Genomic DNA, 22997 nt, shown 5'->3' with positions numbered 1-22997 from the left:
ATACAAAATACAAGACATATATTCTAGATTAAAGAGGTGACAAGTGCAGACACGATGCAGTGAAGTCCTAGAAAAGAGAACATGTACTGTTCTGCATTTTGCACATACGTTTATTACATTCTTGATTTAGTAGACATCATACTATATAACATACTGCCTTGCTTCGTAGTCAACACATTCATTTATGTATCAGGGTCAATTATTATTTGAGGACTGTATTATGCCACTTAACCCCAAGCACTCTTCTCTCAAATTCCATATAGAATCTTCAAAACGCACGCAGGAAAAAAGAACGTGCGTGCGTGCGTGCGTGCGTGCGTAATGACGTGCCAAAAAACACCTGCGACCTTCCGCCGTAACAACAGAAGACCGGGCGTGAGAAAGCAGGGTGTGTTTCCACTGTATTTATACCTATACATTGAATACATACTTCTGATTGCGTACAAGCAGGTCGGTGGAGGTGCTTCTGCGCAGGTTCGCCCATGTGGCCCCGGCGGGGGGAGGTGAGGTGGGCGGGGAGACCCGGCCGATGACGTAACGCGCCGGCTGTTGTACTCGGAAGCCGCCGCAGGAGGGGAGAATGGAGGGGGAAGATGACCGACAGTGACCTCCACCGAGCCGTTTCCACCTGGTCTCAAGTGTCCGCAAACACCCCGTCTTCACCTTGACGTGCACCTCCGTTATATCCCACCAGATCTCTACACTCTCTGGAAGTGACAGTGAGCTTACATCGGGAATCTGTTCCCCCCACTGCCATTTGCGTCCTCTGTCTGAGTGCAATTATGGATCAAGCGCAATCCATGGTGGAGCAAAACGGAGCCGGTCCCTGCCGTGCAACCGGGCTGCACAATGGCTTCCACCCGCCGCAGCTGAGCACCGGCGGCCGTGGGAGCAGCGCTGGTGGCGGCAGCAGCAGCAGCGGCCATGGTGGCATGGACAGTCTGCACCATCTGCACCAGGATCTACAAAATAATGGATCCCCTGCGAAAAAGTGCCGACTGCGGAGGAGGATGGATTCCGGGAAGAAGAACAGACCGCGTATGTATTTCATTTCATTTAGACAACAGGGTCGGGTCGGGGCGCACAGTGGATGCACAGCTGTAATTGGGCATGCACATCTGCACTAATAACCCGAGACGATCAGTGCTTTAAATGTGATAATGCAAGACACAGTGCATTGATCTCCGGTGTCAGTGGGAGATGCACACGAAGTCAAATGGTCATGCTGTGTCCAGTCTGCTTCTTTTATCTGCAGCAGTGCTGACATCTTAATGTTATCTGCCCACATGTAAATATGTATCTATTTCTGTGTGTGTGTGTATGCAATATGTTTAGTGCACTGATTGTGAGATTGTATTACTCTATTAAAATTATTCTGCTCTTGCGAAATATACTTATCATAATCATATATTTTCACAAGATAATGCAGGATTGACATGGTAGGTGGCGATGCCGCTGCCCTATACCTGGCATGGAGAAGATGGGCAGTTGTTTATGACCCCTTGCTCAAACCACCTCATTAGAGTGGTTTATCTGTATATCTGCTTTGCTTTGTGGTCCATTTTCTACATTTTGTAACCTTTAAATGTGCATGAACACGGTACCCTCTTCATTATTGTGAGCATGAACCGCGGTGAGGTTGTTCGGCGCGGCGTCTGATTGGCGGATCCGCGGTCAGGAGGTGTGTGGAAATCGCTCCTGATAAGAGGGCCTGGCCGGCTCGACCAATCAGCGTGCGAGCTGCGCCTCTGCAGGGCTGGCTGATAGGGTCACACAAGACCCAGCCCCTGAAAGAGCAGGATTTCTTTCTTTAGGCTTTTTAGCTATTCTGCCAATAGAAACTTTGTAACAAGCACAATGCCTAAGCAAGTAAATTGCATTTTATTGCTGTGACAATAATACCACCAGGCAAAACGCAGATTATAGTCTGCACTTCGGCTAAAACAGGCAGCTGTTTCTGGTGGATTCAAGTTTCTTTGCATGCACTTCTGCATCATTATGAAGCTGATAGATGTTAAGAAACCAGGTAAGGGATTGTTACATACTGTATATAAGTATGCACAATGCATTTTTCTGTATATAAAATTAATTTCGTGATCATCCAAATTAGCTGTAGGCTATTTTAAAACATCTTAGTAGACTTTATGTAAGAAATAATATTAAAAAATGCAACCACTATTTTGACACACTAAAATTAAAACCTTGTATGATAGTGAGTCAGCATTGATTTTGTATTCTCTGTTTTTTTCATCACTAACCATTTTTGGTGTTTTTACACCATGATGCATGCAAGAAAATCTAGTTTGTGTCAAATCACAGCTTGTGAAGGATGTTTCTAAAAATGAATGCTTGAATTGTTAAATTAATACTTGCAAATCTGAGAACTGGAGTTTAATGCTCCTTATTCAATGCACTATTAGCACTGCCTGATTGTGTGCAGTCCTGTTCTTCCTACTTTCGTTTGTCAGTATCTGAGAAGGACTTTACTTGTTAATCAAATTAATGAACCTTTTCTTTATGTTTGTTTGATTACTTATCGTCAGTAATGTTACCATCTAGTGTAAGATACAATATGTGGTTGTTTGTGCAGTAAACAAGACCTCTACAATTTACCAGTAGAATTAGATGGTTTTGTTTGCATTCACACCTTTTCCTTTGTGGAGATTCCACATTTATATTAGCATTATGAAGTTGGTGAACAGTGTTCTTCATTTGAACTTTTTGTTTAAAATTAAGGTAAAAATGGTTCTCTGCACACAGCATAACTAAGCCTGTTAATCTTAAAGAAATGACACTACACCTTTAAATGCACATAGATTATACCAATAGGAGCCACCCACTGGAGGCACAGCCAGTCTACAGCATAATACAATTCAATAACCTTGTCTTGGATCAAGGAGTCTATAGTCTATATATTTTTTATTTATTTGTTGAGAAGAGATGTAGGCATGCTTTTTTATGCTACCTTTGGGTAATCTTTCATCTTTAGATGGTTATTCTAGTTTATTGTCAAAATATAATTTATTTATTTACATACTTCCTCTGAAAGCATCTTGAAAATATGCATTTAAATTAAATTGTGCTGCTGAGGTTTTTTTAGATCTATTTTTTGGCACACAAAGCATATTTATATCCATTTTATTAACTGCTTGAAACTGTTACTGGTGAAAAGAAGCAACGACTCTGGCTTGGCCCACCCAACAAGTGCCAATGGCCTCCAAGTACCCTGATTGTTAGTTGAGAATAGCAGGTGGGTCAAAGTGTTGGATTTATCCCAGGCCTTTGTTGAAATGTACAATACATAAGTGTTTACTAACACCATTAAGAAGATCACAATTGCTACATGTTTCCAGAAATGTGGTTTCATGTTTTGCACTACCTTTTCACCTTTAAATATGTAGAGAGTTTCTCCCGGGTGGAGTTATTTTAGTTTTGGGAAGATAAAAGGCTATACTAATCACGGAGAAGAAGGAGGAGGAGGAAGTAATGGCATGCATCTGTTATCAAACTGTTTATACTCACCACAATGCACACCAGAAACTGTTTTTATTTGAAATATTCTCTGAAATTTATAGTCATGCTCTTGATGTTCATTAGATACAACCTAAGAAATGAGAACCACAGATTTGAAGGTCTGAAAAGGTGTATTATGAGTCTAGCTTTGGGGACAGCAGTCGGACGTGGTGCTGTACTTTCTCTCCGCTCTTGGAATCTCAGAACTTTGCTCTCTGAACGTCATGGCCAATGGAAGTAAACAGACCTTTCACCTACATGTCCTGTCTACCACAGGTTGCCTGAAGTACATTATGCCTGCTTCTTAATTCAGCCACCTTGCTGTGGAGGAAAACGTTTGCCATGTCAATGTCAAGCGCTAGTATACCATTATTGAATTAGGACTTTTTCACTGTTTAACTTGTAAAGGTTGAGGGGGTATTAGAGCTACAACTCAAACTCTGATATCTGTCAACAAGGCAGGAACAAAAGTGACAACCTGCGGCCTAGCACTACTGTGAATGGGGTATGCCTGTTGGTGTTGACAGTCTACCTATCTCATCTCCTTAAGAATAGCTGTAAATGTGTTTGCTAGATTAATTTTTAACAGCCTTCAAAATACATGCATATGACATGCATAGGAGGGACGGCTATTAGTTTATTTATATTTGCTCATTTGGGCTTTTGTTTAAGATTTTCTGAAAGGGGTTCCTGGATTAGGAGACTGCCAATGCTAAAAAAAATTGATATTAAATAAATAGATACTAATAATTATAATAATATATTAACTACTGCACATAATCTTCAGATAATCTGATTTGCCTATACAGCATCTGATTAGTTTGTTTATCATACAGACCATTACAATAAAGACGCTGACTTATGAAACTCAAATAGAAGCAGGTGTCACAGGGAAGAGAGTGTCTTTTATTTCAAAGCTCTGCTGATTGCACTCGATGTTTAATGTTTAACTTTAATTGCTGCATGTACCAGTTACATGATGTTCTGTGTACAATAGCAGAGATCTTCAATGTAAAGTTCAGGGTCATGATTGCAGGGGCTGATGCTGAATTTCCTAAAGTGCATGCATGGCAGTTTTGAAGTTACTTCAAGTTCAGTAATTGTTGCCTCTCTGTAAACAAATCTATTTAACTTTATTTTTGGAAAACAGACAACAACAAAAAAAGGTAGAAGGTAAATACATTATTTCATTTGTGACTTGCATTAACAGTTGTTTGACTGGTTTGCCTGAAATCGGAGCATTTACATATCAATTAAAATCCGGTTTGAATCCCATTACAGAGTAGTGCTATATAAACTGTGCAATCAGAATGGATAATCAGGTATCTCATGATGTGATCTCACTGCCGTGTAAACCAGGTGATTGGATTACAATATTACTTTGGCTGTTCATGTGTACTAGAATAATAAAACAGTTCTGCACGTGGGCTTGTATGTTGTTTCTATGTACAGTGCCTGTAGAAAGTGTACACCCCTTTGAAGGTTTTTCCACATTTTGAATCAGTGCCTCAGAGTTTCATGCATTTAAATGAGGATTCCCCCCCACCCCACACGTATTTACACACCATACTCCACACTGTTAAGAGCAAAAAAGTTGTTTATTGTTAAAAAAAAATGTATATATTGAAAATACAAATCTGAAACATTGGTTTCATGTCTCCACCCCACTGAGTTAGTACTTGTTGGAAGCATCTTTGGCAGCAATTACAGCTGTGAGTCTGTTGCAATAGGTCTCTACCAACATTGCACACCTGGATTTGGCAATATTTGTCTATTCTTCATTACAAAATTGTTGAAGCTGCGTTAAGTTCTGTGGGGAGCGTTGACGGACAGCAATCTTCAAGTCATGCCACACATTTTCAATTGGATTTAGTTCGGGGCTCTGACTGTGGCCACTCAAGGACATTTACCTTTTTGTTCCTAATCCACTCCAGTGTAGTTTGGGCTGTGTGCTTCGGGTCATTGTCATGCTGAAAGGTAAACTTCGGCACCAGTTTAAACTTTCTCGCAGAGGGCAGCAGGTTGGTAGCCTCTCTGATCAGTCTCCTTCTTACTCAGTTATCCAGTTTGGAGGGATCTAGGCAGGGTTTTGGTGGTGCCATACACATTCTTGTTCATTTCCAAACAGATGTGCTCCTCCACATAATTGATTTGAAAGGGATGATCAAACAAAACACATCAGGGTTTCCTGTCAATGTTTTCTATGAATGGGAATAAATGTACATTTACTTGGGAACGTCAAACCAGGGGACAGGGTCAAGATCAACAATGACATAAGGGCCAGGGGACACAAACAGAATCTATGTTTAGGACAATTGAGTAAGGAGTAATGCCTGGTCTGGAACAAACTCCTCAGCCACAGTGCTGAAGAAGACTGTTTGGGATCCTTTAAGAAACTGCTTGATAAGATCTTTGGATCGCAATTGAACAGGAAAGATGTGTTAAATGGCCTTCGTTGGTTTTTTATTATTTATTGTGTCCTCGTTGTTCTGTAAAGGAATTCTGACATTTAGTACAAAGATAATTCAGATGCACACTCACATTTCATAAATTGGCATATTAAGAGCTGATGTGATAGACTTAACTACATAATCACATAATGGGAGCTAAACCCAAAACAAGCACTTCCTAAAGGTTACTGAATGGCACAGCAGTTATGAAACCAGTTTGAGAACGTGTTAATACCACAAAATATGCGTAGAGAATTCACTTTTTTTTTTTTTCCCATTCTTCCAATTGTCACTGAAGGTCCTATGCTGGTTTACATATCTGTCCCCTAAATGATGAGGCCAAAGTGTTCTGAGTGATTTCAAAAGCCCTCTCCTACTCGATTATCATACAACTTTTTAACTCTTGTTTTAATTCTTATAATGTAGACTAGTACTTTAAGGTAATCTGGCAGTAAGCGTGCCTCTTGAAATTAAAATGACATTGGTTATTGCTGTCTCTGTGATGCGGTAGTTGTAGTACAGGCACCTGGAGGAGTATGATTCCATCCATATTAAGCGGGTAAACACTGTTCCATTGTTTTAGGTGGCTGAGGTGACTGAGTTCACTGTGCCCAGCTGTAACCTTTAATGTGAATTAAGAAAAGAAGGCGTATCCTTGCACTTCAGTCAAAACATTTCTGTATTCACAAGTTCATATTCGGCCAATTGCAAAGCCTCTGCCAGAGGAGGTAGTGTATTCCCAAACAAAATGACAGTTGTAATACGAGTGTTTAAATGTTTCCTCCCAGTTGTTGCTAAGTTTAGCATTTCAAGTATGTTCCTGGTGATTTGGAAAGCTTAGGATCATATATCAGCAAGCCAGATGGTTAAAGAGAAGATTTATTTTCTTTTTTTCTTTTTTCTTTTTCTTTTTTTTTTTTTTAATAGATGAGGTTTTTCAGAAATGCCCCAGTTTGCGGAAAAGCAAAACCTTTCTTCTGGTAACACCAACATATAGCCTAATTTATTGCTTAATAAAGCAACTTGCAGTGGGAAAGACATGCACTAGGTTTGACACCAAGTCAAGCTAATCTGAACACAATAGTCTTACAGTGCAATTAAATTAATTAAGCAGCTCATTAGTATTTTTTTTTCTTTCTGATTCATAAATAACCTTTACATTTGACGATTAATCAAAAATTGTATGATACAAAATGGAATGATAATGTATCTTGATGGAGAGATTCAAGCAATAACAGCTGGCATTATGATGTCATCAGTTAGAAGTGTAAACTTAGGGAAATTATTAGCATAAAAGTAGTGTGATGCTACAGCACATCTTGCATAAACCTGAGATAATGTGGCTCAGATTGCAGTTTCCTTATTTCAGCATGCTTGCAGATGTCTAGACAGATTTAGCTTAATTTTTAAAAATTAACTCTTATTGCAACATTCTTTGTTGTGTGGTATTGTCCTATTGGCCAATGCAGTGCTCATATGTAGTCTTTCCTTTAGCTGGATTTTAAAACACCCTTTATAATTTGAAGTTGTTTTTTCTTCAACTTCAATTTGTAGGTTGTAGACAACTATAGACTAACCAAAAACAAAGGTGAATGTTTGTCATTAGTATCTCAAAATATATTACCTTTATAATTCACTTCTTTCTCCTTTAATGTAATAGTTTTATAGCATAATTTGTGATCACAAAACCCGAATGTCACTTGGGCAAAGTTTTTAAATGATATAAATGTGATAATGAGTTTATATAATGTAAAAGGTTCAAATCAGGGCACTACATTCATATTCTGCAAAGGGCAGACCACTGCCAAAAATGTGCTGCTTGTTAAAATGCACTGCGCACAATTTTGAATGCTCCTGTTCAAGAAGGAAAATTAACTGGCAGTAATTAATATATTATACAATCTATGTATAGAAACCATTTTTCTATTCTAATGCTGGCTAAATAAATGTAAAGAACATTAATGAAAGAAAGAAGTAGCCTTAGCATTTACTTCAGATAAGTTAAAGGTCTGATTATGAGCTGAAAGAAATCAAGAGAAACCCCAAGGGGTGATCTAACATTTATTAAAATGCATAAATATCAATATAAAATACTGCTTCTTATTCGTTTTCTATAATTCCGTGTCAAAATTCAGATCCTGTTTCAGATTTGTGTGTCGGCTGCTCTTCCTTTCCGATTCTGCACATCCTTCTTTCCGTGCTCTTGTTTGCATGGCATCCAAAGCCATCAGCTGATCCCGCTGTCCTGGCTGCAGTGGATGTTCAATTACTCCTTCTCACAGTTACTGTTTGACTTAAACCGAGTGTTCGCTAAAATGGCAACTCTCGTGCAGCCTTGCTCGGCCTACTTAAGGGTGGCACACAATCTCTGGCACTGCTCGTTAAATCTCTGGGGATTTAGAAAGAAAGTAAGTGCATTTGTTTGTAGGGAAATCTAATCCACCGTTAAAAGCCTCAGGTATTTTTTGGTCACGCTTTTATCCCCCTGAACAACTCTTTGAGTACTACACTGCTGTTGTTGAGGAACAGCTCCAAATATCTGGATAGAAACCATTATCGTGTTGTGTTACAGCCTTCCCCTGGTTTGGCATGGACATAGGAGGCACCTTGGTGAAGCTGGTCTACTTTGAGCCAAAAGACATCACCGCCGAAGAGGAGCAGGAGGAGGTGGAGAACCTGAAGAGCATCCGCAAGTACCTGACGTCCAACACCGCCTACGGCAAGACAGGCATCCGCGACGTCCACCTGGAGCTGAAGAACCTCACCATGTGCGGCCGCAAGGGCAACCTGCATTTCATCCGCTTCCCTACCCAGGCAATGCACCGCTTCATCCAAATGGGCCGGGACAAGAACTTCTCCAGCCTCCACACCACGCTCTGTGCCACGGGCGGAGGGGCCTACAAGTTCGAGGAGGACTTCAGAACGGTAAGGATGAGCACCACAAGGAAGCGGGGGCGTTTCTCACAGTGCGGTTTATATCCAAACTCTACATCTAAGCAGAATAGTTCTCTCTCTCTTCTCTCCCTCTTTTTTTAAGTTTACCGGTTTAGTTTCTATATGCACATTATATTGCAAGGGATATTATAAGGGAGAAATCAAATGGAGCTCTTAGTTAAATATTCCCAATAACAGTGGGGCAGAGGTTTATGTGATGAAATCATTGTGGCTAAATTTGATGGATGCATTTTAAGAACTGCTCTTCTACCCGCCGTTTGCAATACTTTATTCCCTGTGGGTGCAAATTCCTGCACGCTGAAGGGTTTGGTTTCGGTGAGCATCAGATCAGCACCACGGTGAAGTGGTGGAGAGGAGCCGAAAGCAGATGACTACTTCAATGTTTACTTTCAAATCATAAAAGGTCCATTGAAGTGCTGGTTGATCTGTAAGCCCACATAGGGTTCTGATCCCTGAAGTCTTTTTCCCCCCTTGACATTTTCTTTCATTTAGTCTACATTATGTAATCATAAAAGACTTGCTAAAACTGGTGAGCACTATTCATTTCAATCACCTTTCTGAATTATTTTATTTATATCCAAGGGGGTTAGTTCAGCCATACTATAAGTGGCACATTAGACAGTCATAAATGCTGCATTCCAAGCATTTTTCCACTTTGGACAGCTTATTTATTGCTGTGGCAAGTGTATGCTTTAACATTATAAACAAGTTATCAGGCCTGTATCGGACCAAGCTCTTTGATCCTTTGATTTGAAGCAGACATCGTCTATTCTGGGGGACTTTGCGCAGCTATTCTTCCTCAGCCACTGCAGACGCCTGACAGGCAGCAGGGTGCATTCTGGGCAGTGCCGCCTACTTGGACAGGCTTGGCGTTGGTCGCAAAGTTGTTTACCGTGACACCTGCTCACTGATTAACCTGCTGTTTGCTTTAACGTGCTGTGATTTGTTTTTTTTCCCCTCTCCTCCTCTCCAGATGGCAGACTTAGAATTGCTGAAACTCGATGAACTCGACTGTTTAATCCAGGGCCTCCTCTATGTGGATTCTGTCGGGTTCAACGGCCACCCGGAATGCTACTTTTTCGAGAATCCTTCTGACCCACAAAACTGTGCAAAGAGGCCGTTTTGCCTTGACAACCCATTCCCAATGCTGCTGGTAAATATAGGCTCTGGGGTCAGCATCCTGGCAGTCTATTCCAAGGATAATTACAAACGTGTCACTGGGACCAGGTAAACTTACAAACTCAATTAATAGAAATTTGTCATTTTTCTGTCCTTTTCTAAGAGGAGTATATAAAAGTTAGGGTGTACATAATAAGATGTTTTAACTCTTGAACTTAGAAGCACAGCAGTCACCAGTGCTTGACAAACGCACAGGAAATACGAACACACAAAATTGCCGTTACTTTGTTGAGACAAGCCCTTCAGCTAACTGTACGGATTAGAAGTCCTCGTTGTTGTTGGTTCAGCCTGCCAAGTTTCCCACGTAAGTCAGCAGTTTTCACAGGAAAGGTATTGAGGATAGCCTTTGCAGTGTAATCCTTTATGTCCCTTGCTGATCAGAATAAAGAATGCACCCTCACTCTAAAGTGGATCACACTTCGGTTCAGACCGGCTGCCTCCCCATGGCGTAGTTTCTATAATTATTACCTTGTGCGTATGCAGTGTGTGTTCTCGTGATGACCGTTATAAACGTGATGAGATGTGTTGATTGCAGCAGAGCTTCAGTTGTCTTCCTCTTCCCCCAGTCTTGGAGGAGGGACATTCCTGGGACTGTGCTGCCTCCTGACGGGCTGCGAGACATTCGAGGAGGCCCTCGAGATGGCTGCCAAGGGAGACGGTACCAATGTGGACAAGCTGGTAAAGGACATCTACGGTGGAGATTATGAGCGGTTTGGTCTGCAAGGATCTGCTGTGGCATCGAGGTGAGGCGGCGGTCCTGAGCAGAGTCCTAATTTGCACTAGTTATGACTTCCAATGAGAGTAGACGCATCTCCAGATTACAGTTGAAGGAGAGAACATGTTTAAAGTTAACTGTGGAAAGTTCCAGAGAGGCAGTGGCTCGTCTCATTTTTAATTCTAATGTACGTATTCATCATTGATCTGGTTTGTTTTATATAGCTTTGGCCACATGATGAGTAAAGAGAAGCGTGACTCTATCAGCAAGGAGGACCTGGCCAGGGCAACCCTGGTCACCATCACCAATAACATCGGCTCCATCGCGCGCATGTGTGCCGTGAACGAGGTAACGTTCTCTTCTTGACAGGGCAGAGCATGGCCGGGAATAAACGCACTGGTGGTGTACAGGGAGGGGCAAACGTCGTCGGGGTCGGCAAAGGATGTGCGGCTGTCCTTGAATGTCCTTGAAGTCGATCTTCTCTTTGCTTTCAGCTTCTTTACAGTGTTGCCTTGTGGCATGGAGATCAAGCAGCATTGTACAGGGCTATCAAAGCACAGAGAGCAGCACCAGAAAGACAAATTGGTGCCTATAAATGGCTACTTTACTACTTTGTTTTTTATTATTTAGTTGTATTAAACATAGGCAATGTTGTACATTATCTGAATGTTAATATGCAGTGTTTGGGGGTTGACTTTCGAGAGCTATAGTTGTTTTGCACTCTTACCCCACCTTGTGGTCTTGAGTGGAACAGCTGTCAGGAGAGAGCCTGTGGTCACAGCTGACCTACTTCACAGCAGGTCCGTCCGAGCTGCTCAGCCCTGGCGCTTTCTGTTCAGCTACTTAATTAAACCATTAACTGAACTCATCGTTTGCCCAATCAGGGATTTTTTAATTATGTTGAATAACTGGAGATTTGTAACCAACCTTTGTAACCATAACAAAATTTGCTAACAATTCAGTCAAATTAAACGCAATATTTTTTCAATTAAGATTTTATTTCACTAACCGAAAGGTTGATCAGAGCCTGTGGGACAGTGCGTCCCCGGGGTCAGCATTCAGAATGCCCACAGTAGTGAGAACATCTATTTCCATAGTTTCGTTCCTGCATATATTTTGTCTTTAAAATGAGTTCGTTTCCATGCAGATTTACAGTTCTCACAAAAGGTGCTTTCTAAGATTTTAAAGACATGTATTGTTTAGTTTCCAAATTAAGAAAAACAACAATATATGATGTATATATAATGTATGGTGACTGGTTAATAGCGTTCTCTTTTATACGTGAGTCACATTTCCTCTGAAGGATGACACTAATGTAGCAGTTAAATGCTGTGATCTAATTGCCATCTAAGTGCTGCTGTTGGTTTGACCTTCACTGTGATTGAATGGTCTTTCTTCACAGACTTCCTTGTTATGCTCAATTGCTCAATCTTCTGATAATGTTACAATTCCTTGTAAAATGTTGCATTCCTGTGTTACTGATATCCCAGGATTAAACATAGTTGATATTATTTACACCACTAGAGGGCAGCACACTCCATTAATTGTGCTGTACTGTTTCTGAAGGACACTGCACCTGATCGGCTGCAGCACTATGTATTTATTGCTGTCAGAAACCGTTTTGATCTAATGGGCTGTTTGAACTCTGTGATTTTTTTTCGAATGCTTTGTTTTTACAAATTAAAATAACTCATGATAGTGATTTTTTTTTATTGTTTTCTTCACATCTGACATTAATTTGCCAACATGTTTCTTTCAGAAAATAGAGAGGGTGGTTTTTGTTGGGAATTTCCTTCGAATCAACATGGTATCTACTAAGCTGCTGGCATACGCCATGGATTTTTGGTCCAAAGGACAACTGAAGGCTTTGTTCTTGGAGCATGAGGTAAACATCTAATAATAACCAAGGTTGTGATTTCCGGTTATGCTTTTTCCACAATATGATAGTGGGAAATGTTCTGAGCTGTTTTTAGCTCTCTGTAGCAGTGCATAGGTATCATTTGACCGTCTGCTTCCAGAGCCAGGTGGTAAACATAACCGGACAAGGCTGGTGAACTCGGCGGGTCGACCATCAGCTTATTTTATGATTGAATGTTGAAACGACTATAGTTAACTTCACATCATAATAATTGAGTGCCATATGATCATGCTATAAATGGGATGACCAAGAAACAATACGTGTTTCGTTTGCAGGGTTATTTTGGATCGGTCGGGGCTCTCCTGGAGTTACTGAAGATGACTGATGACATCTAAGGTGATGAACCACTGAAGAGGAGGTCAGACTGTCTGTGAAGAAGCTGCTGTAACGTGTTAAGAAAGCCACTTCAAGAAATGGGAAAAGCCATTTTATAATTTTAAAACTGTAAATATTAATAATTCCTTCCCTGTTGTTACCTTGACATACAGATTTTTATTAACTAATATAAATTATAACGAGTCTGTGTCTAGACGAATGCCAGGAAACACTTTGCCTGGTACTGTACATATGTATTTTTTAGAACGTGCGCTAAGGCCAAAATCTACTGATTTTATTGTATTTTTCTTTTCTTTTTGTTATTTGTTTAATGTGAATAATTCTGACTGTTTAAAGATGGACCCACCTGTGAAAACGGACCTATCTTGTGCTGTCATCTAGTTTTAACCCCGCTGTTACATCTAGTTTAACAGCTGTGTGTTTGCAAATTAATGTCCCAACACATACCTTCATAATTTGACATTCAGACATATGAAGACATAGATGGAAGGAGAGTTTGTTTATTTTAACAAGAGTCACTATTATAACGTGTAGTTCCTGTCCATTTCCGTGTTTCAAGCTCAAAGGAATAGTCTGTTCTGTTCTGCTTTGTTAAGATCTATGGGGGAATGTGCCGGTTTTAAAATTGGTCAATAGACATTGTCCCCAGTGTGGATCCACTATTTGGTTCAGACCGTACATTTCTCACAGGCAATACTGAGAGAGGGGAAGCCTTTAGTGTTTTATTAAAGCCTTCTTTTGATCCTTCAAAATAGCGCTCAAATGTATAAAACTTTAGACACTTTAAGCCTGTGAAGAACCTGTAAAGCCTGAATCTCAATCTGTCATGCATTCTGTGATGCCTGTGATCTGCCTGCATTTATGTAAAATCAAATAGGTCCATTATATTTCTTCTAGGTGTACTTTTAATCAAGGTGTTTTCCTAAATGTACCCAGGGAGATTTTTATTATAGTATATTTTAGTTAATTTTCATGACATTTCATGATCTTTTCTTGGTTTCAAGTGAAACTACAAAGCTAACCTGTGAACTGCTAGAAATCGCACACTTTCCTGCCTTGGGGAAGTTTGACCTTTCTTTGATCGCACATCAACAGGGTGACCCAGATGGCCTGGCTATCATGCCCTTCATCCGGACACACTTCTGTGGGGTTTCCTGTGATTGATGGAGAAAGTGAAATCCCACAAATAGTTATGGCTACAATGGATTCAAATGTATGTCTGATTCCTATATTGAAGAGACTTGCTATTCCATATTTGTTCATTTTGTGTCAACCCCTGTTTAGTTTGACAGAAAGGATTGGTTTTTCATCACCTCATGAAAACTCACAGGAATTGTAAGTAAATAAATAAATACATGGATATTATAATAAAGTAAACCTAAAGTTTGTGTGTAGATTTGGACACCCAAGTGGCTATTTTGAATTTTGAAAAAATACATTTAATAGTCATATTAGGCACTGTTCAGTTTAGTCCAGGCAATACTATTGAAATGACTAATGCACTCACAATTGCCTTTTGTTAAGTTCCTAAGAACTGCTAATTGCCTCAAAGTATCAGGTGCCACTTCTCTGAATTGACAGAATAATCCTATTCAAACCTACAGGCAGAATTGTGCCACAACATTATAACCTTCGAACTGGAAAAAAAAACAATTGTCTTTGCAGGTTGCCTTTACTGAAGATTAAACTGTATGACTTTGGTTTACTCATGTGTGTAGGATACACTAATGCTGCCGTCATTGGCCCGCAAGTTTTGTTTTGTTTGTTTGTTTGTTTGTTTGTTTTTGTCACGCTGTTGTGATGTCCCATTGTGAACAGTTACCACGGTGTTTACACCAGTGGAAATAAATGCTTGACGGAGTTGATCCCCATGTACAACTTCATCTGTGATGATTTGAGTATTTCTTGTCCTCAATTTAAAGTGCAAAACTAGCGTGGAACCGTGAATTCCTATTATTGGCAAACTAGTAATTCTGTTTGTACAAAAGCGTCGGTGGCCTCCAGGGAACAGTTGTCAGGGTTCCCACAATAGCTGAAAAAGTGGAAAGATTAACTCATATGGATTCATTATCTTCATGAAAAACTATGAGAGTTAAAGACAATTTAAAACGTTAACTGAGGGCCTATAACAAAAGTATAACGTGTCAGGAAGAAAAATGTACTGTACTGGACACTAACTGTGGATGCTAATTTGTATTTATTTTTATCATCTAGGTTTATTGGTCTTGCTTTCAGGAGTTCCAGTTTGTTTGTGTTTTAAAAGATCTGATATTTTTTCCATGAGCTTTTCTACCTTCCTGGATAGTGTGGACTCTGCTGTAGTCGAGCATACCTTCTGAAACAACTGCATTTGTTGAAGAAGACAGTTATTGTTAGGAGCCAATAACCGAGCCATTCCTGAAACATACAGTATTTTCTGGTTGTGAGAATCTAGAATCACTGTTACCGATTCTAAGATCACACAAAAACATCTTCCCCAGGCGGGTAATGTGGACATTCATGTTGAAATGACCAAATGTCTTACTAGGTGCACTTGGTTTGTCTGGAGAAGGAAAATATTATCAGCTTATAAATGTATTTAGGCAACCAGAATAAATACTTCTTGTACTTTGAAAGGACATGAATTGACATGTTTTCTTTAATACCTGTCAGATAATGAGTTCAAACTGTATTTTGGGGTTGCTCTAAAATATCTTCTTTGCTGCCAAACATGTTAATTGAATCATTATGTTAGTGCCCAGAATAAATGTGTCCATCAGCAGAGCTATACTTTTAAGTACAGGTGATTAGAAAACAAAACATTTAAAAAGTGTTGAACAAGCAGTGTTTCTTTTCAGTGGCTGGCTAGACTGGTTTTACTGTAACTAAACCTGCCGAGGGGTTTGGGAGGGAAAACTTTCTATGCATTGAATTGGTGACCCACTGTCAGTGTTTTGCAATTTTATTGTCAGTCTGTGAATCTCTGTAAAGAAAATAATACTAATAGTAAATACATAAATAAGATGTATCTTTACAAGTGGCAGTTATGCAAAATAAAGACTGAACTGTCAGTCCTATTTTTTAAATAAAGTAATATATACACCTTCCTTTTTCCAGATTTCTGTTGTTTAAAGTTGTATGTGAAACCACCATATAGTGTCCTAACGGATTTAATCATTCTGTTTGTGCATCTGTCTGTATGTAAATTTATATTTTATGGACATAACACCAGCAATTGTTGTCTGAAAATTAAGACTTCTGACCTGATCAGTTTCTGAAAAAACCTTCCCATGCTGTGAACTGATGGGTTTACTTTCTAGCTTGATATATAAATGTTCGTGTTCACCCTTGTAAAAAGTAAAGTGTGAATGCAACAATTTTGTAGTGAAGGAACTGATTTTTAAATAATAAAAAGTGAAACAATTTAATATTGTTTTATTTGATCTTTATTTTGACTACCTCAACTGTAACAAGGAGGATGGAACAAGGATACATGTAAATGTACTTGCAGGCTTAACTCTATTGAGTGAATAATTCAGTAAGTACAGTAAGTTTACAGACAAAAATGGACATTGTGAATATGTGTATATTTGCTCCAAGTTGTCCCAAAATCAAGCATGAATGCCTTTTCTGACTTTGGATATTCAGAATATGTTCAGTGAAATAAATAACATTTGTTGTCTTACCATTCTTTTGCAAACATTTCTGGACCTACTTTTATTTTCTTCTACATGTGCTAACCAGTATAATGTTTAACTACAGTCTTTAAAGGGAAAGCAAAATGTTATTTTTCAGAACACAATACAAAGATGAAAGCATCACCAGAGTACATTTGAAGCATACTGAATCTAATTAAAGAATAATCTAATTCTTATATTGATTTTCTACGTATTTATAGATGATACGTGATTTACATAAATGTAATAAAACATGTCCTCATAGCCTTTTCATTCTCACATCTTTTTTATATCCATTATATTTACTTTGGCTTTGTTTCTTCTGGATAAAACTGGTGAATGTGCATTCAGAAACCCCTTAAAAACTGGATGTTTAATAAATGTTGGAAATTAACTGTAACTCCTGTCCCAGATTATCATTCTTGACTTTAAAGTCTTCCATGAAACTATCTATAACCAGGGCTCCAAATTGTTGCAGGTGGGTTGACCATGTCATAATAATTCACTTGACTATTTCAATTGACCTACTTTGGGGATCTTGATAAAAACCTCTGACTCATTGCCAGAAATACTGGTTTGCCTAGGTTAGAAGGGAGGAATCTTGTGTCTACTATATATATATATATATATATATAATATATTTATTTATATATATATATATATATATATATATATATATATATATATATATAAATCTATATTAAAGAGAAAAATATTTGATCAGAAGACCACATAAAATAATAAACTTTGCAGGCGTCACATGGAAAAGGGAAGCTCTATATCAAAACAAGTGGAAACATCTTCCAGCATGACCAGCAGTCGATTGATATAGACTGATGATGATAGATAAATATATATTAATTATTGAATTTTTAATTTGTAATTGCTGGGTGTTCATTTTGATTTAACTCCAGCACAAGGTCGAAAGTGTCCAAATCTTTACAAATCAGTCTCATATTGTTAGGGAAGTCCAGAGATCCCATTAAACTTCAGAGGGCAGCCCATTAACAGAAATGGAAGAATGAATAATACAACTACTTCAATCAACTTCAAAGTATTGGCAGTTGACCCTGAAAGGTCCCACATGCTCGTTGAGAAGACCGAGTCTGCAAACTGGAATGTGTTAGGATCCGTTCTAAACGACACAGTCTAATAAGGATCACATGGCAAAAGGAGAAGCAGCATGCATTTGGGGCAAAGCCGTGAGAATTACAAATGCAAACAGATGCAAGTTCCCCAAATCAAGGCAGTTTAGCGCCCCTGGCCTGCACGTAGTAAAATTAATTGAGATAGTATCACTACTCCTTCTAGTTTTGTATTTATGTCCTGTAAAAACAAACTACCTCACAGTTAGTTACATGTTTGAAAGATTACTTGCAGCTAATGGAATATTTGTGCATGTCACCGTGCCTTTTGGTTTACTGTATGTTTAGGACTGTTAATTATTTTATCCATATGGTAAACACTGCTCTTTGAATGCTTTGTGTTATAGTGAGGTAGAAAACCTTTGTGGAGTTGATTCGTTATTCATTATTCCTTTACATTAAAAGTAAGGGTTACTTATATAACCTATTATATAACCTAATTATATAAGATTTTTCTAAACATAAGTAATGATTAATTATGTTTATATTTTCCATGTTTTTCAAAAAATAAGTAATGTATACTTATTTATTTTTACTGTTTCGTGTTTTTTTTTTAATAAGTAGCCTAATGGTTACTCATTCCTTCCGTATTTAATTGTTTTCAAAAAATAAGTAATGTATACTTATTTATTTTTTCTGTTTTGTGGTTTTTAAAAAATAAGTAGCCTAATGGTTACTCATTCCTTCCGTATTTAATTGTTAAAAAAAAATATGTAGGCTGATGGTTACCTATTCCTTATTTCAGTAATGGCTTACTTATTTTTATATTATTATGGCGTACTAGTGCCAGAGTAAAGAAAATGTTAGTTTTTATAAGATACTTATTTCAAGAGTTCTTTTTTTTTTTTTTTTACATTTTTGAAAGCAAGCCCTTGTTTGCATAACAAATTCAAATTTGAAATAAATGACACCAAATGTGTAATTCAGACACACTCTCCAAAGAAATAAAATCAAATAATAATTGTTTTCTACTTTTTCTGGGACTCTCATGGCTGCCACTCAGCTTTAATTTGATTTGCTGCACTGAATTATGTGGAGGATGTTTGGCACTATGTGTAGACTGGATAAAACAAACTTAGATATTTAATTATGTACTTATGTATTTCTCTCATTGATTTGTCATCTTAACAGATTATGATTCATTTATGAAATGCTGAGCTAAATCCTTTGGTTACAACACCCACTGATTTTCTTAACACACAAAAACTTAGTATGGAACAAGTATGAAAAATAATTTCAAATAATATTAAACATTGTGAATTATAGTATGAATTACGAAGTATGCTACTTATTTAACTTTATGAGTATCTTAATTTTTTCTCCTTCTGTATGAATAAACCTTAATGAAAACCCATCTTTACAAATTAAATGAATGTAATTTTAAGTACAGTCAAAAGCATAGCCTTGCTTTTTATGTCAGGGTGAATTACCTTTCACATGTATTCACTGAAAATGGTATGAACAGGTTCTTTCATTTAATGTGAATCTGCTCACAAATCACAGAATACAGAACACTGCCCTGATAGATTATTTCTAGGGCTTCTTACTTTTTACTACTCCTCCAAAATGTCAAGAGTAAATAACTTATAGCATGGCATTTCATCAAGAGAAAATGGCTCATGCAAAGTTCTAGTTCTAGTGACAGTATGTCTACTGAAAGTGCAGTGTGCTCAGATCTTATTTCCATTCAGGTCAACTTCGAAAACGTACGGTGATGTATGGGGTCACTGGTGCCAGAAGTAGATCTGAAGATGTGTGCGTTACCCTCTCTCTCGGTGTCAGCAACTGTCTAGAACAAGAGAGATGTCCTGTTATTTGGAACCTTCTGTGCCGTTCTGTTTGTGACTCATTTATCAGATTCCACTTTGCTCTTTCAGGATTTATCACCATGTTTTTGTGTGTTTGGATCATTTGGGTGGGTCTCCATTACTTCTACAGACCACGGGAATTTACAGGAATTTGAACTAATTTTCCCTTTTAGAGCAAACGTGTTCAAAATATTGCAGTAATTGTTCTTGTTCTGTCCAGTGCTTCTTAATAGGTCAACATGCATTAGCCTCTCCAATCACCCTTCACAAAATAAGCTTGTTTCTGAAATTATAATCACATCGGTTTTCACAATGAGCATTACAGACATCGTTGTTTTAAAATGCAGAGATGTATCTGGATATGGCACCATATTATTGATACAATTTAGAAAAAGTTACACTTGCTATTTAGATTCAGCTGCACCAAAACAAGAGACACATTTCAGAGGAGCCCACTGTATGCACTTGGAAGTAGGAAAATTGTGCTCTGATTCAACATGGTCAGTAGAACTGCAGAAAGTTGGCTTGGTTTTTGCATCTTCTGCTTCCAGAGCACTGGATTCCAGGAAACCGCAACATACACAGAAAGGTACGATAATGCAAAGGCTGCTGTAACCTATACAGGGTAGAATGGAATCAAAAGGGACAAAGTCTAACACCAATACAAGACTTGATGTTGTGGCCCTGAGAAAAGTTACAGATTTGTCCTAGTTTGCATTCAAGAAAGAAAAGAGAATGTAACTGTTAACTGTATATACCTCAAGAAGAACTATCTATTTGTGTTAGTCTATATATGTACTTCTAGAGATTGTCTGTTTATCTATCCCAACACTGTCACTACTTTTATCTCTTCTCTCTGCAAGTATTCTCAGAAAAGATGGTGATCTGTATTTATATGGTATATGCATTTTCCTGGTCTCAAATACTGTATTGCAGACATTCTGTGGAAATTTTTCTGGCACCCTTTAAAGTACCTTTTCAGAGTCCCACATCGGGGTAATGTAAGGATAATGTGTTTACATTTTCAACATATTATTATTATATAGGCATTATGTTATATACAGAAGTATATGAAAATAAGTTTAAAATCTGTTCATTTAAGTTACAAATGTACTAGCAGAGATAGGATCATTGTTCTAAGGAGATTGGCTATAAAGGTCTTTTGACTGGGGCCATTTGTTACAACAGTGGAAGTGGTTGGCTGTGGTTTTACTGGCTGCTGAAATAATTGAATGATCAATGACCTAATATTGAGTGATCAACTCATGTAGATCAGCAAGATCGCTGTATTCAGTGGAGACTCCAGACAGTGAAATGCAAACAAGGCCAATCTTACCCTTGCACGTGGACTTGGACAGGTGTGAACTGGTCTAAGAGATAAGGACAATTGGGGAAAAAAGTGTCTATAGACATTGGTGCCTGTTCTATTTGACAGTGAGCTGGCTCCTCATTATTAAAGCACTACCCAAAAGGGATGTACCTAGGAGGAGAAATGGTAATAAGATCAAATCCAACAGTATAAATAGTACTCAACTTCATGCACAATTGGAGTCACATATTCATCATGAAGACCTGCCTATCCTCTTTGAAGCTCTGCTATAGAAAGGGTATGCTCATGTGTTCTCCCAGTAGGTTCAGATAAACAAGCTTATTTGTACTACTGTAAATACTGATATTTCCTGTATTGTCTAATGCATTTGTTACTATACACAGGATATCTGTATCCTAGAATCAATAAATGCTAGGTGAAGTTATGTTGATCTGTGCTTATTTAAAAAAAAAATGACAATCAATTGTTATCATTACTCAATTTCTTAGCAGACACCTTTATCCAGGGTGACTTACAATTGTTACAAGATATCACATTATGTTTTACTGTAGCAATCTAGGTAAAGTACCTTGCTCAAGGGTACAACAGCATTGACCCCACCAGGGATTGAACCCACAACCCTCCATTCCAGAGTCCAGAGCCTTAACCACTACTCCCCTAACGTATAATTGTTCCCTGTCTAAGTACTTACCAAGGCAGGTTTATAATCCTGGGGGGTTCCGGCTATGGCGAGATTTGAAATCTGTTCTCCCCCACCCCAGTAACTACAGTGCGCCCTCGCCTCGCACTGCTCTTCTATCTCCTCACTTGAGATGGCTGGACGCAGGCTCGTAATCCCACTGCTGACACCAGTGTAATGGAGCATGGGCACAAAATGAACAGACACCTTGTTGTTCTTCACCAAGGTGTTTATTATTAGACCCGCTCGCCACCTGGTCACTCTCCACACTACACACAATGGTGTAGTTCTACACTAGGAGCACCAACTCTGAGCTACACTACATGGCCAAAAGTATGTGGACACCCCTTCTAATTAGTGGATTCGGCTACAGCCTACAGCTACATTGCTGACAGGTATATAACATAAAGCACACAGCCATGCAATCTCCTTAGACAGACATTGGCACACTGCCTCTGGAAGCAACGTCAGCACAAAAACTATTTGTCGGGAGCTTCATGAAATGGGTTTCCATTGCTGAGCAGCCACACACAAGCCATGTTAAGTTAACCATGCGCAAATTCCTATCAACCTGCATTCACCCAACATTATAACCCAACTAAACCAACCAATCATACACAAAATAATGCATGATAGAGACATAATTAAACAGTCACCCTCACACAATTACATGCAAGGTGCCCTAGTGCTCCTGTTGCATAATTCCTATTCCTAATACAGAATTAGTTCCCAAGACTAATCAGGTGTACCCCCTGACATACTACAATATAGATATGTACACTCAAACACACACATATGTAATTATAGTCTGTGATATGTATATTGTTCTGGATCGTAATCTGTCAAGATTCTTACCTTGGGCAATATATTGTTTTTCTTGTGACCTTTGGGGTTAGCAAAGAGTTGTGCTTACTAGTACCAAATGATATTTTAGGAGACCTGGAATCCAGCTTTTATACATTTTGCACCATATAGTCATAATTCTTTTGATTGTCTTTGATTTGTGTAGTTTTACACCGGTGAAGGAATTGATTGTCCTGTAGGCTCTTCTGAGATTTATTTGCTCATCCAGAACTCTGCAGCTCGTCTGGTGTCTTTCTGCCCTGATTCACACAAGCTACTCCACTGCTCCGCTCCCTCCACTGGCTCCCGATACTGGCACGCATTCAGTTCAAGACTGACCCTCACCTACCGCTGTCTCGACCACACTGCACCAAGCTACCTTCAGACACTCGTTTCCCCATACATCCCCTCCAGACCACTGTGCTCCTCCAGTGCCAGAAGAGTAACTCTACCTCCTCTCCACTTCCCTT

General features: G+C 38.7%; 1 protein-coding gene across 2 annotated transcripts; it reads left to right on the top strand.

Annotated features, from left to right (window-relative positions):
- The first annotated feature begins 554 nt into the window (after positions 1-554).
- Positions 555-16733, top strand: pank1a (pantothenate kinase 1a). 2 transcript variants are annotated; one of them, XM_066693146.1, is made up of 7 exons: positions 555-1038; positions 8536-8888; positions 9892-10145; positions 10664-10840; positions 11037-11160; positions 12572-12697; positions 13006-16733. In XM_066693146.1, exons 1-7 carry the CDS (start codon positions 783-785, stop codon positions 13063-13065), a joined length of 1350 nt encoding a protein of 449 aa, XP_066549243.1. In that variant the 5' UTR covers positions 555-782; the 3' UTR covers positions 13066-16733. The 2 variants fall into 2 exon arrangements, with proteins under 2 accessions (XP_066549243.1, XP_066549244.1); XM_066693147.1 differs by lacking the exon at positions 555-1038 and adding an exon at positions 1828-2026.
- Positions 16734-22997: the final 6264 nt, after the last annotated feature.

The sequence above is a fragment of the Amia ocellicauda genome, chromosome 20, assembly GCF_036373705.1.
Source record: "Amia ocellicauda isolate fAmiCal2 chromosome 20, fAmiCal2.hap1, whole genome shotgun sequence".
Taxonomy (NCBI): Eukaryota; Metazoa; Chordata; class Actinopteri; order Amiiformes; family Amiidae; genus Amia; species Amia ocellicauda.
The sequence above is the reverse complement of the archived record's forward strand: the minus strand, read 5'-3'. Positions and strand labels throughout refer to the sequence as shown.